The sequence below is a fragment of the Gallinula chloropus genome (assembly GCF_964237585.1).
Source record: "Gallinula chloropus genome assembly, chromosome: 28".
NCBI lineage: Eukaryota > Metazoa > Chordata > Aves > Gruiformes > Rallidae > Gallinula > Gallinula chloropus.
In genome coordinates this window covers 3,333,350-3,345,871 of record NC_140113.1, presented here as the reverse complement: position 1 = coordinate 3,345,871, position 12,522 = coordinate 3,333,350, and the positions used below count along the sequence as shown (strand labels likewise).

Here is a 12,522-nt window from a genome sequence, read left to right as displayed (position 1 = left end):
TGCTGGGGCTCTGTACTGGGCTCCCCAACTGGTCCCAGTAAAGCCAGGGTGGTGCTGCATCCTCCAGAGTGTGTGTGTGGGAGGCACCTTGGGGCGATTAGAGCTGGAAAGTGCCTCCACCCTATAAAAGTGTCCTCCCTGCTCCTCCTAGGGCTGGTTTGGGGCTGCTGGCTGCCTTGTATTTGGGGGGTCCTGTGCTTGGGGGAGGTCCCAGTCTGGCTGTCCCAGCCATGGCAGGTTTGGGGACGGTCACCCCCTGGCTGAAGAGGCCCTGTGGGAAAAGCAGCAGGGACTGGGGGCTCTCAGCCACCAAAGCTGGAATGTGATGTCAGGCCAAGAGCCGGCAGAGGGAAGGGGATTGGGGGGAGGGACCCCTGGGAATGTGTCCTGTACCCCCTCTTGGCAGCTGTGACCCCCAGGAGGGGGTTGGCTGGTGAAGTGGAATGTTGCAGGTGGGCGTCTGCCCCCCCCTCTTTCCCTGGAAAGGGCTGAGCATGTCCCACCCCTCAGAACAATCCCTGCCTGGGGAAGGGGGGATTGACCCAGGGTGGGCTGGTGGGTCCCCTTTGTCCTCCAGAACCTGTGACCCCTCTTGCAGCCCTACTTCTTGGGGGTCTGTCCAGGACCCTGCTATCCCCAGCCTGTGAGTATGGGGGGGGTCCCTGCGGCACTACCCACCCCCTGCCTCCCTCCAGCCAGGCTGGTCCCGGTGGTCCTGGTGCCTGCTGGAGAACGGTCCTGGTCCTGGAGCTGGGGGGAGCTGTGGGGGGCTGTGGGCCTGGGGCAGTAGCTGAAATCCCATGGGAAAAGGTGGTGCACTGCCTCTCCCAGCCAGAATGCCTGGGGCTGCTCCTGGAAGGACCTGACCCACCTGGGCAGGGATTTGGCCAAGATGATGGTCTTGGATCACACCAGCCAGGACTTCCCTGCCCAGGTACCGGCTACTCCGGCTCTCAGAGAGGGGGGATGTGTGTGCACTGGCCCCTGGGAGCACCATGGCTGTGATGATTCCTCCACTCTCCCCCCAGGCTGCCAACAGATCCCAGTGCCAAGGCAGCGGGGAGGAACCGCAGGGATGAAGAGCTGCTGCACCTCACCCAGGAGGTGGGGAGGGGATGCTCTGGGGTCCTGGGGGAGGGTGGTGTGAGCTGCTCTGGGCTGATCCCCCTCTTGTGCCTGTCTCTCCCCATGCAGGAGGATTTGTGCACCCAGCCCCAGTGCTGGTTCCCACACCACAGGCTGCCTGCCAAGGACTAGCCCAGCCCGGACAGAGCGGAGCGGGGTGGTGAAAGCCCCTTGGAGGGGCTGAGGGGGCTCACAGCTGTGTCCCAGTGTGCCCAGGCTCTAACTCATCCCATGGCATGGGGCTGGATGTTTTGGTACAGCCGTTGCCTCGAGGTCCTTCCTTCAGTGTCCACATGGATCCCAGCCTGCCGCGGGGCTGGAGGGGTCCCATGGAGGAAACCCCCTTCCTCAGCTTCCTTCTGATGAAAACCTTGCTCCATCCCTCCTTGCACCCAGCTCCCTCCTGCCTATGTGAGATCCAGCCTGAGGCTTTTCCATGGGTGATTCCATGCTTGGACAAAGGTCCCTCTCTCCGTACCGCCTCGGCTGTGCAAACACTCTGCGCTGGGGATGGCACAGCCGGGGGTGGGGGGTGACAAACCCTCCCCACCCCACCATTGCCACGGCCGTGTCCCAGGGCAGCCGGGGTGCTGCGAGCGGGAGGCTGAGCCCTGTGCGGTGCAGATGCCCCTGGGAGGGCCCCAGCTGGCACCGCTCCCCTGCCTGTCCCAGCCCTGCCTGGTGCCGGGGCGCTGCGTGCCGGGGTGCAGCTGCTGCTGTGCCGCTGCCAGCCCTGATGAGATGGTGAGGGCCCAGGGCAGAGAAGAGGAGGGGGAGCAGTACCCCCCAGACCCTCTTTATGAAGGATGAAAGGCTGCTGGTAAACATGAGCAGGGGATCGTGCCATGCTCTGCACTGTGAGTCTGGGCAGCGGTTTGGGGTTTGGCTGCCTTGGCCTTGCCAAAGCTGCGGCCGCTCAGCGCAGCTGCTTGGAGAGAAGTCACGTCTCCTCCTCTTCTATGCCTGGGAAAGGGCATGGGAGTCCCGGCCATCCTGCCCTGGCCTTCTAGAAATAGCTCCCCCGCAGCAGCAGCAGCGTGCCAGGCTGCCCCCCCCACACACACCACCCCCCCCCGGCCCCGGCACAGCTCCGGTCCCCGGGAGGTTTGGGGGCTGAGCCAGATGGGGAGGGGAGCTACAGCCGAGCCTGCGCGGAGCTGGATGCGCGGCGTGGGAGGGAAGGACGGTCACCCTTCCCCAGGCCGAGCCGGGAAGGCAACAGCCAGTTTGTTTGGGAAGCTGGGTGAGGGGGACAAGGACCCCGTGTCCGTGCAGGCTGGTGTCACGCTGTCCTCCTAGCAGGGGCACGAGGCCACGCGGTGCATGAGGCAGAGGATGAAGCTCCCGCGGGCGAGGACAAGGCGAAGGCCTCCCCAAGCCAGCAGCCAGGGCTCGAGCAGGGAGCCCTGCGGCAGGGAGCAGGAGTGGCTGAGCTCATGGAGGATGCAGGCAGGAGGACAGGAGGTGCAGTTGTTGGCTGATGCACCCCTAGCAGGAGGGGTGGCAGCTGGCACAGACTGGGCGGTGTGGTGGTGGTTCTCCTGGCCCCGCCGTAGCAGCGCAGAGGGCAGCAGGGCAGGCAGGATGCTGCTGGGTGGAGGAAGGGCTGCCACACTCTGCCAAGGGATGGCAGCCTGAGCCAGGGTGTGGGGAGCACCGATGGCTGGAGTTTGGGGGGCAGCACGTCATGTGTCCCCGAGGGCCAGAGGAGGGGGCAGGCAGCAGCTGAGCCCTGAGCTCACCCTTGTGTCCTGCACCATTCACAGCCCCCAGTCCTCTGCCTGCAGGTGAGCGGGCTTGGAGCTCCTGATGCTGCAGGTCGTGCCAGGTCAGGGCTGGGCTGGAAGCAGGGAAGGACTTGGGGACAGAGGTCTCTGCTTTGAGGGCAAGACTTGGCTCTTCTGGGTGGCAGGGGAGAGTTAACCAGCTGGGTCCAACCTTGTCCCCCCCACAACCTCCCTCACTGCCGAACTGGGAGCAACAGAGGCCACCTCTCCTGCCGCGCTCCCACAGAGCCTGGGGAGGAGGCACTGCCCCACCAGAACCCAGGAGACCACCGCTCTGCACCCCAACCTCCCTGCCAGCAAATTCCCCCCCTTCCCTGTCCCTGCAGGGCCCTGGTGAGTCACCAGCATCTCCCCTGGGCTGCGTCCTGCTGCTGCCATGTCACCTACTTGGCCTCCAACGTGAGGGCGATCATCCCCACAGCCAACGGGGCTGAGGTGCCCGTGTGCTTGTTGGTGCAGCGGTGGTACAAGCCCGTGGTCACCTGCTGTGGGGAAAGGGGGGTTCTGGGTGCCATTGCCTGTTGCTGGAGCAGGGGGCAGGACCTGCTGGAGTTGGGGAACTCCAGTAAGTGCTCCCTCTGGGTCCCTTCGTGCTTTTTTGCTGGTGTGGTGGTTTGGCCCTGGCTAAAGGGCAAATACCCACCAAAGGAGGCTTAGGACTTGAGATAAGGGCAGAGGGATCACTCTGCAATTAGTGTCATGGGCAAAACAGACCCAACGCAGAATAAAAGAAGGAAAAGTGATTTATTACACTAGAGCTACACACCCAGTGACACCAGAATCAGGTAATGAGAAGCGTGGCCAGGTCTTAAAGCACCTTCCCCCCACCCCTCCCTTCTTAGCAGCCTTAAACCTCATCACGATTTTACTCCCTTCTTCCTGCAACGAGGGTTTTGGCAGCACAGTGCACTGGGAGCTGGGAGCTTTGCTGGGTGTCTGGCAGTGTGGATCACCCTGCCTGCTCCCAGACCGGGGGGCTGGGAGGAGGGGGGGGGGGGTGGTGGGAGGCCCTTCACAGCCAGCTACTGCGCCAGGTTAACCTGGAGTTGTTGGCAACAGGGTTTTGCTGCAGGAACACCACTTGGTGGGTCACTCTCCTTCACCCTACCCAGGCTCATGTCCAGTGAGTCAGCCGAGGGTGAGCCGGGCAGGGAGGAGACAGGAACTACAGACCACCAGAACGGCCTTGATAGAAGCAACAACAAAGATTTCCCCATCCTCTCCTCTCTGCTCTCAGAGCACGTGAGGGTTTACCAGCTTTACTGGCTCTGCAGCTTGCTGTAATTAACTCTATTTTGGGGACACGAGCGCATAACAAGTTCTAACCTTTCCTCGCTGTGAGAACTCACTGCAGGAGACACCAAACCTTTTGATCCAGCCATGGAGAGGCTGAATTCCCACTGTGAAGTCCCACAGGTGGGATGAAGGCACCAGCTCCCACCCTCCCCTGGAGACAACACGCCCTGAAGGAGCTGGTGGTTCCCGCAGCCCACGCGTAGTTGGCAGACAGGTCTGGATGCTCCTTCTCGATGCCACCATCCACCATGGTCAGCAGGACCCCCAGCCCACTGTACCCTTTGCTCCAAGCAGTGAGGATGTTTAGATCAGGATTGATGTCACTGTTCCGGAAAGCAGATTACCTTTGGTCAGCCCCCAGGCAGGAGCTGTGGGTGACCTTCAGGGGCTCTTCTGCTGCCTCATCACTGCCAGCATTAGTGCTGTTTACGTGCTGGGAAGGTGATTTGCTTGGGGATTAGAGGAGAGGCAGGCAAAATCTCACCGTGTACCACTGCTTATGGAACCAGGGATCTGTCAGCATCATGCTGATGCTTCGCTTTGTGTGCCTCTTTATGGTTTGCTGCTCAAACCAGAGGACCTGGGTGGGAAGCAGCGTTATTGGTGTCAGGCAGAGTCTGCCTGGTGTGGCATGTGGTAACCTCAGACCCTCCAGCCGCCTCCTCCCTACCTTTGGCTCTTTTGCCAGGTGCATATTCCAGCCCCAGTACATGCTTAAGGCTTGCTGCCTGATGCTGTGGTGCTTGAAGTGATACTAAGGCTCTCCCTCCATCACCAGCAACGCAAAGGGCTGCTGAAAGAGCTCATTTCTAGGCAAGCAGCAGGGCTGGAGGTGCCCGTGCCAGCTCTAGGTGTGCTGCTGGGCTCGGAAAGACACCTTTGATGGGAGCTGTACGTGGTGGGACAAGCAGACAGCACAGTTTGGAGAGGGGCAGGGAAGGCATGTGTGTGCAGGCAGAGCCCCTCGTCATGCCTGGCGCTGTTTTAGGGCCAAAAAGCACTCGAGGGAATGACAACACCCCCCACACCTCGGCCCCCCATCGAACCAGCATCCCCTGTGCAGGATGAGTGGGGATGAGTGAGGGGGGACACGAGGGGCGGGAGGTGCTGGGCTCTCATCCCCTGGGCTCTCAGCCTCCCGCGGCCCCACCGCCCCCCGCACGGCCCAGCTGCTCCGGTAGACGCCGGGTTCTGCTCAGCCGGACACCGGTGGGGGGGTCCAACAGCCCCCAGACCTGGCCGCGCCGCCACGGAGGCCGCAGGGCGTTGCTATGGCGACGCGTCACCATAGACCACGCCCCCCGTTTCGAAGCCACGCCCCCCACCCCTCATTGCCCCGAGGCGACGGGGTCAGAGCGGGACCGGGACCGGGACCAGCCGTACCGGGGTTGCCGCTGCCGCCATGGGCACGGTGCCGCAGCGCCTGCAGCGCCTCCTCGATGGCCCCGGGCCGCTCGGGGACCTGCTGGGCCGCCTGGAGACCCGCACCGGCGTCAAGCGGCTCTACCTGGCCACAGGTGCGACCGGCGCCCCCGGGATCCTTCCTCCTTCCCCCGGCCCGCGCCGCCGCCGCCTCTCCCTCCCCAGTCCCGTCTCTGGGTTTCCCTGCCTGCTGCCTTCCTGCCCCAAAACTCGTTTGGGGGCATCTCCAAGGGTTCCCTGGGGTACTGTGTCAGCCCCTCACCGTCCCTCTGGGCTCTGGAAGGGGGGGGGGTCACGGGCAGGCAGGGTGTGCGCACACACACCCCCCACACACCCACCCCCACACACACCCACACCCCTGTTTGGGGCTGCCAGGGTCTTGCTGGGAGGGGGCCCGGGGGGTGCTTGCGCTGTCTGTCCTCCCCTTTGGCAAGTGTGAAATCCTGCACCCCAAAACCCGAGGGGTCTGCGTGCCGCAGGGCTTGGCCAAACACACGGGGCCCCCAAGAAGCCAGGCCCTGATGGGGCGGTGAGGGGTGCTCTGCTCCCTCACAGGCGAGATCCCAAATCCCATCGGGTCAGACGGGTGCTGAAGGGCAAGAGCACCCATCCCGGTGTCCTGTGAGACTCACCCCCTCGGCAGGGCCGAGCTCTGGCTGTTAACCAGATCCTGTTTGCTCATTAATGAGAAACCAGCCGGTATCTGCCCAGGGAGCAGCCTCCTGGCACAGCCTGCCCCTCTCCTCGCTGCGCCTCTGACCCTCGGCCGCCTGCCGCTCTCTGCCAACTCCCGACTCACCCGCCCGTGTCCTCCAGTCCGGGGTTTTATATACAACTTGGTGTGGGGTGGGTGGGCATCTTCCAAGCAACAGGCTCCTGGGGGGTAGGGTCGTGCTTTGGTGTGATGGGCTCTTGGGGGAGGGCAGAGCCCCCGTCCTGCGAAAGGAGAAGTTGCCACTAAATGAAAAAATACCCCATTTCCCCCCCTCCCCTCAGCTCTGGAGCAATTCCCAGCCTCGTGTTTGAACCCACTGGTGGGGGGGGGTGTCGGTTTTGCATCCCCGGAGCCAGCAGTGACCCCGGAGCCAGCAGGGACCCCCTGCACAGACCCCATCCTGCCATCTCCCCGGGGAAACACGGGAAGCCCCGTTGGTGCCCGGAGCCCTGGCTTGTCCTGCACCGGGGCTAGAGCAGGGTGCAGAAATGCTGCCGTGAGCAGAGAGGGGATAATCCCGAGTGATTCCCTGGCACAGACAGGTTAAGTCGGGCTTTCCTGCTGGGGCAAGGCGCTTACAGCAGTGGAGGACTTTGAACGCAGGGAAGGGGAGATGCTGCTGGGCCCACAGTAAATGGTGTTGGCTCTGGCTCCACATGGCCACTTTCCTGCCCTTCAGGGTTGGTGTGTCGGCTGCCACGGGCAGGTTGGGAGGGCGATGCTGGGTGTCAGTGTCTCTGGAGCCACACATGAGCCAGTGCCCTTCACCATGGTTTTGGCAGCGAGGGCTCCTTGCCCCCAGTTTCCTCCAGCTCTGTGAGCACCCAGGGGCTGAGCAGGCTCCAAACACCCAAAGTCTCAGCTTACATTTAATTGTAACAATTTAATTGAATAACAGGGAAGCAGGATTGGATTGCTGGTTCTCAGGGGGCTGAATCCTTGATGGACAGTGGCTGCTCCACGCCGGCACACTCAGGGCATGTGTACAGGGAGCAGAATGGAGCCACGGGGCTCAGTGGCAAGGCTCGTCCTTGATAACAGCATTATCAAAAGGCCAAGTGGCTCCGAGCCAGAGGAGAAGCTCCCTGCCTTGACTTTGAATCTGGGTCCAGGCTGGCATTGGGTTGACAATGCTGCGAGTTCCTCATGGTAAAGTCCATTCCATGCCAGGGAGGGGGACAGACGGTGACAGGACCTGGTCACGGCTCTCTCAGGGGTGAGGGACAGCCTCTGCCCTATGGCAGATGCTGCCGTGCGCTGCAGCTCCGCACAGCTGATGTGCAGAGAGGGTCCTGCTGGAATTACTTGCTGGCGGTTGCTACTCCGAACTGGAGGGTACTGGCACGTGCCTCATCCCAGCTACTGGGGTGAGAAACCTGCTCAGCGGAGCGAGCCGGTGCCTCTCCTCGCTGTCACAGTGTGGGTGACTGTCTTCTCTGTCCCATCCCCATCTTCCCCCCCTGGGCAGGTTCGGTGGCGTTCCTGGGGCTGTACTTTGTGTTCGGCTACGGCGCCTCGCTGCTCTGCAACCTCATCGGCTTCGCCTACCCCGCCTACGTCTCGTAAGTACCAGGGTCGCAGCCCAGCACCCCAAGAGCGCTCCCTGCCCTCGGCTGAGGGTCTCCCTGGGAAATGAAGAGGCAGTTACGGTTGGGAAGCTCTCCAGACCTTCCTGCAAATGCTGGGGCATGGCCTGGTCCCTGCTCAGCGTGGCAGCACCTGGTAGGCAGGTTTGCTCCGGGATTTGTTGGATTTGGGAAGGAGATGCCCACCGTGCCCACCCCCTCTCCTGCTGCAGGATCAAAGCCATCGAGAGCTCCAGCAAGGAGGATGACACGACGTGGCTGACATACTGGGTGGTGTACGGTGTCTTCAGCATAGCTGAGTCCTTCTCTGACACCTTCCTCTACTGGTTCCCCTTCTACTATGCTGGGAAGGTAATGGTTTTGCTGGGGCTTGCCGGTGCCAGGCTCCTCTCACCTGTTGACAGCACAATGGGACCTGCAGTCAGCTGAGGTCCCAGTACCTCTGTTGAGCTCCAGCCTTGGGATTCTGTCCCTGGGCCAGGCTGCGGGGAGAAAACCAGAGCGGCTCAGCCCCTGCCCTCCCGACTTCCAGCTCCAGCATTGTCTCCTCCCCACAGTGCCTGTTCCTGGTGTGGTGCATGGCCCCCGTGTCCTGGAACGGGTCGCAGGTGCTCTACAAGAACGTCATCCGGCCCTGCTTCCTCCGGCACCACCACAGCGTGGACAACATGCTGGGCAACCTCAGCACCAAAGCCCTGGACGCGGCTTCCAGCATCATGCGAGAAGGTAACGCGGGTGTCCTGGTCCTCGCTGTCCCGCTCCAGGTCGGGTGGGTTTCCCCGCTGGGATAGGGTTGCCATGTCTCCAGGACCAAGGGGCCATGTCCTCGTGCGTTGGCAGGAGCTGAGTGAGGAGGGGAGCGGGGGGGAGGTGCTGTCCTTCCCCTCTGTAATTCTCTGTCTTCTCCTGGTGCCTCGTGGTCCAGTCCTGCGGACTCTGGTCAGCAGCAGAGCCCGGCTGGCGGCCGAGGCGGCACCGCAGCTCCCTTTGGCTGTATGTAAGAGCCGCAGTTCCCCTTGCTGGCGAAGGGAGAAGGGGCCGTTGCGCACCAGCCCCCCCGCCGTTACCACCGGCTGCTCGGCCGGATCCTGCGTCCGGCCGCGGCCGCTTTGGCACCGGCTAAACCAAACTCCTGCCCTTGCAGATGCCGGCGGGGCTCACGCTCAACCGCCCCGCTCTCCCTTGGCGTGGGTAGAGCAGGTGCTTTCCCTCCCCTTGTCCATAGCCAGACCCTCATCCCACGTGTCCCTCAGTCCCGCTGTGTCCGTGTGTCCCCAGCTGCAGATGTGTGTGTGTGGGGGGGACCCAGCCAAAGGGCCCCCCCCCCCCAGTCCCGTCTCATCCAGCTCCACCCCGAGTGCGGGCAGCTCCGGGGGGAGCCAGGGATGGCCGGTAACACCCTGGCTGTGTCTCCCGCAGCCCCCGGAGCAGCCTTGAACCTGGTAGAGGAATTGGAGAAGATAGATTGACCTCCGGTAACGGTCCCGTGACACCGGGTCAAGCTCAGGCCGGGCCCGGACCCCACCGCTGACCGTCCCCAATAAACCCCCGGGGGTCCCCGGTGTTTCGCGAACCTCTCCCGTGTGGGGTCCTTTACGGGCGCGGCCCCTTTAAGAGCGGGAGGGGGCGTGGCCTCGGGGAGGGGGTGGGGCTGAGCTGTTGGGTTGCGTCATGGGGCGTGGCGGAAGTGAGGCAGCGGTGGGGAACAGGGCGGGGGGGGTGAGTGGCGTGGGGACGGTCGGTTGGTTGGTCCGTCTGTCCGGAACAGCGGCGGCCGCGGGGAGTGGTCTGGCTGTCTGTCTGTCCGTCCGTCCGTCCGTCCCTCCTGGGGTGAGCAAGGGGACACACACCTCTCTTTGTCTGTCTGTCCTGGGGTGGGCAAGGCTGGGGGGTAGGGGGGGGGGGCTCTGTCTGTCCGTCTGTCTGTCCTGGGGTGGTTAAGAGGGTGTGTAGGGGGTGTCTGGGCTGTGGCAGGGAGAGCGGAGGGAGGTTGGTGGGTGTCTCTGTCTGTCTGTCCTGGCGTGGGCAAGGTGGGGAGGGGCCTCTGTCTGTCTGTCTGTCCAGAGCAACGGGCAGCCGAGGGGAGCGGTCTGTCTGTCCGTCCTGGGGTGGTTAAGGGGATTTGTGTGGGGAGTGTCTGGCTGGCTGGGGCTGGGGGTTGTCTGTCCGTCCTGGGGCAGGGAGAGGGGAGGTCGGGCTGGCTGGCTGGCTGGCAGGCAAGGAGAGGGCTCCTGTCTGTCCCAGGGCAGCGAGGGGGGCTGGCTGGCTGGGGGGCAGGTTGTGCTGGCTGGGGGGCAGTGAGTGGGAGCTGCCTGTCTGGGGCTCAGCCTGTGTGTCTGTCCAAACAAGGGGTCGGTCCGTCTGTCCATCCATCCGTTGGCCAGGGTGGGGGCAAGCGCAAGCCCCTCATCCCGCCCCGCGCATGAGGCCCTCCCCGTGATGAGCTCCAAGGCCAAGCGGGTGCTGCCCACCCGCCCCGAGCCCCCCAGTGTGGAGCAGATCCTGGCTGACGTTCGGAGCACCCACCCGGACGACCCCGTCTTCCTCCTCCCCACGGAGCCCCACCAGGACCACAGCCCCTCCCCAGGTGAGTGCTGGGCTGGGGGGTGATGCAGAGGTGGGTGGGGGCATGGGGGGGGGCTCCACCAGTCCCTGCCAAACCCCCCCCCATCTCTGCCCCCACCAGGCTCTCCCAGCAGGCAGGAGGCTGTCGTGGAGGAGAGGGACCGGCTGTACCGGCAGAGCCGTTCCTACGTGGCCATGAACCAGCGGCTGCAGGAGTCCCTGGACCGGCTGCGGGAGCGACGGGAGGAGCTGCAGCAGGTGGGAGCGACGCTGGAGCGCGGCATCGCCGAAATGAGGCAGAAAGCTTTCTGAGCACCAGAGGTGTCAGTGCCCAGGACCCCTCTCCCTCAGCCCCTCACCCCGGGGTTGTGGTTTCTGCTGCCCCAGTCAGGGATAAGGAGCGATTGTGTTTTGATTTCTAAGGGAGGGGTTTGGCTTTGCCACACCGTGCCGGCACCTCACCGGCGGCGTGCGAGAGGGCTGGGGCTGTGCCGCCTGGACAGCCTGACCTTTCCCCAGGGAGTGGCAATACCCACTGTACCGGGAAGGGGCCATCCAGGCGCGGTGACAGGTTCTCAGTGCAGGAGGAAAGGCTCAGCCTTCCCCTGTGCCTGGTCCCTGGACTCGAAGCCCCCGTCCCCCACGGGTGGCATGTCGTCTGCGCCCTCGCGCCGCGGCTTCACCTATGACTTTTCCATCTGGTACTGCCCCGACGACGACCACATCGCCTCCCGCATCTCGGAGCGCCTGAGGAAAGAGGGTTTTCGGGGTTACGTTGAGCACCAGGACCAAGTGGCCGGGACATCTGTTGTCTGGACCGCCAACGAGGTCATCGAGGCCAGCCGGGTGGCCATCCTCCTCCTCTCCACCAAGTCCCTGGGTGACCCGTGGTGCCAGCACATCTCCCAGTGGAACCTTTATCACATCATCCACTGCGGTGGGACCAAGCTGATCCCCGTGTACGTGGGCGTGAAGAAAGCCGAGGTGCCCCTGTTCCTGCAGCACCTCATCGAGCTGGAGTACCAGACCGAGTTCTTCTTCGACAGGCTTCTGAACAGCCTGAGGGCATCCCGCTCCGCGCCCCGCAAAGCCAAGAGCTGAGGGACAGTGGGGCAGCTGGGCTCCGTTCGGGGACCCGGGGTCGGCTCTGGCAGCCATTGGTGGTGGGAGCGGTGTTGTGGTGGGAGTGAGTCACTGCTGGGGTTCGTCACAAATCCCATTAAAACCCTTCTCTTGGAGCTGGAGACACGAGGTGCTGGCTGTGTGTCTCCCCCTGGCTCCCCCAGCAAGGGCAGGAGGTTAAAGCAAAACCCCCAGCGTTGTTGGGGGTGGTTTTCCACACCCCAAAAGCTTCACTCCACGGCTGCTCAGCACCATTTTGACGTGTGACACAGGGACAGGGGTTGTGCCAGGCACCACGCTCCCGCTGCCGGGCAGGCTGGGGCGGTGGGGATGGTGGCAGTGGGGCTGGAGCACAGGGCAGCCACACAGACCTCTGCCAGCTGATGGAAAACGTCCTTCAGCTCCAGGCAGGGCTTGTGCTGGCCGTGGGGAAGGGTTTGCCGTGGGGTGACCGTTGGGGAGCAGTGCCAGGGGCTCAGCCTGTTCATGCTGTGCAGGTGCCACTGGGTGACATTTCCTCTTCTCACTTCCAAGTGCTGCCAGAGGTCGGTGACATCCGCGGGCGCTGCCCCAGCTTGGTGCCTCCCCCCCACCATCAGCCACCCACCCCACTGCAGTGGGATCAGCTCCTTGCTGTGGTGGGGGTCTGATGCTCCCTGTCCCCCTGTCCACAGCTGGAGTGGATGGTGGTGCTGAGCCCGCTGTGGCAGCTGGGGTGGGAGCAGGCAGCCAGGGTGGCTGCAGGGGCTGGGCAGCCCCCAAGGGTGGGGACAAAGAGCTCTTTGTAAGGGCCTGCTCCTCCCCAGCAGCCCTTCCCAGAGGTGGGGGATGCTCACCCCAAGGCGAGATGCTCCCCCCACTGCGGCCACAGTGTGGTCCCTGGCTCCCAGTGGGGGGGTCTTCC

At 63.7% G+C, this 12,522-nt stretch overlaps 2 protein-coding genes across 3 annotated transcripts; both read left to right on the top strand.

Moving 5' to 3' along the window:
* Positions 1-5,565: 5,565 nt before the first annotated feature.
* On the top strand, positions 5,566-9,498 carry REEP6 (receptor accessory protein 6). The gene is made up of 5 exons (XM_084276380.1): positions 5,566-5,725; positions 7,814-7,907; positions 8,144-8,282; positions 8,489-8,657; positions 9,351-9,498. The coding sequence occupies exons 1-5, from the start codon at positions 5,611-5,613 to the stop codon at positions 9,398-9,400; spliced, it is 567 nt and encodes a 188-aa protein (XP_084132506.1). The 5' UTR covers positions 5,566-5,610; the 3' UTR covers positions 9,401-9,498.
* A 176-nt stretch (positions 9,499-9,674) lies between these two features.
* Positions 9,675-10,829, top strand: LOC311201751 (UPF0449 protein C19orf25 homolog). 2 transcript variants are annotated; one of them, XM_084276179.1, is made up of 3 exons: positions 9,675-9,761; positions 10,281-10,518; positions 10,618-10,829. In XM_084276179.1, exons 2-3 carry the CDS (start codon positions 10,371-10,373, stop codon positions 10,806-10,808), a joined length of 339 nt encoding a protein of 112 aa, XP_084132305.1. In that variant the 5' UTR covers positions 9,675-9,761; positions 10,281-10,370; the 3' UTR covers positions 10,809-10,829. The 2 variants fall into 2 exon arrangements, with proteins under 2 accessions (XP_084132305.1, XP_084132306.1); XM_084276180.1 differs by having other exon boundaries at positions 9,679-9,761; positions 10,316-10,518.
* Positions 10,830-12,522: the final 1,693 nt, after the last annotated feature.

Excerpts from the sequence above, each read along its gene's own strand:
- REEP6 (XM_084276380.1), top strand. The coding sequence starts at position 5,611 with ATGGGCACGGTGCCGCAGCGCCTGCAGCGCCTCCTCGATGGCCCCGGG. Across the intron at positions 5,726-7,813 it reads GCGGCTCTACCTGGCCACAG|GTTCGGTGGCGTTCCTGGGG; the intron begins GTGCGACCGGCG and ends CCCCCTGGGCAG. Across the intron at positions 7,908-8,143 it reads GCCTACCCCGCCTACGTCTC|GATCAAAGCCATCGAGAGCT; the intron begins GTAAGTACCAGG and ends CTCCTGCTGCAG.
- LOC311201751 (XM_084276179.1), top strand. The coding sequence starts at position 10,371 with ATGAGCTCCAAGGCCAAGCGGGTGCTGCCCACCCGCCCCGAGCCCCCC. Across the intron at positions 10,519-10,617 it reads GGACCACAGCCCCTCCCCAG|GCTCTCCCAGCAGGCAGGAG; the intron begins GTGAGTGCTGGG and ends TGCCCCCACCAG.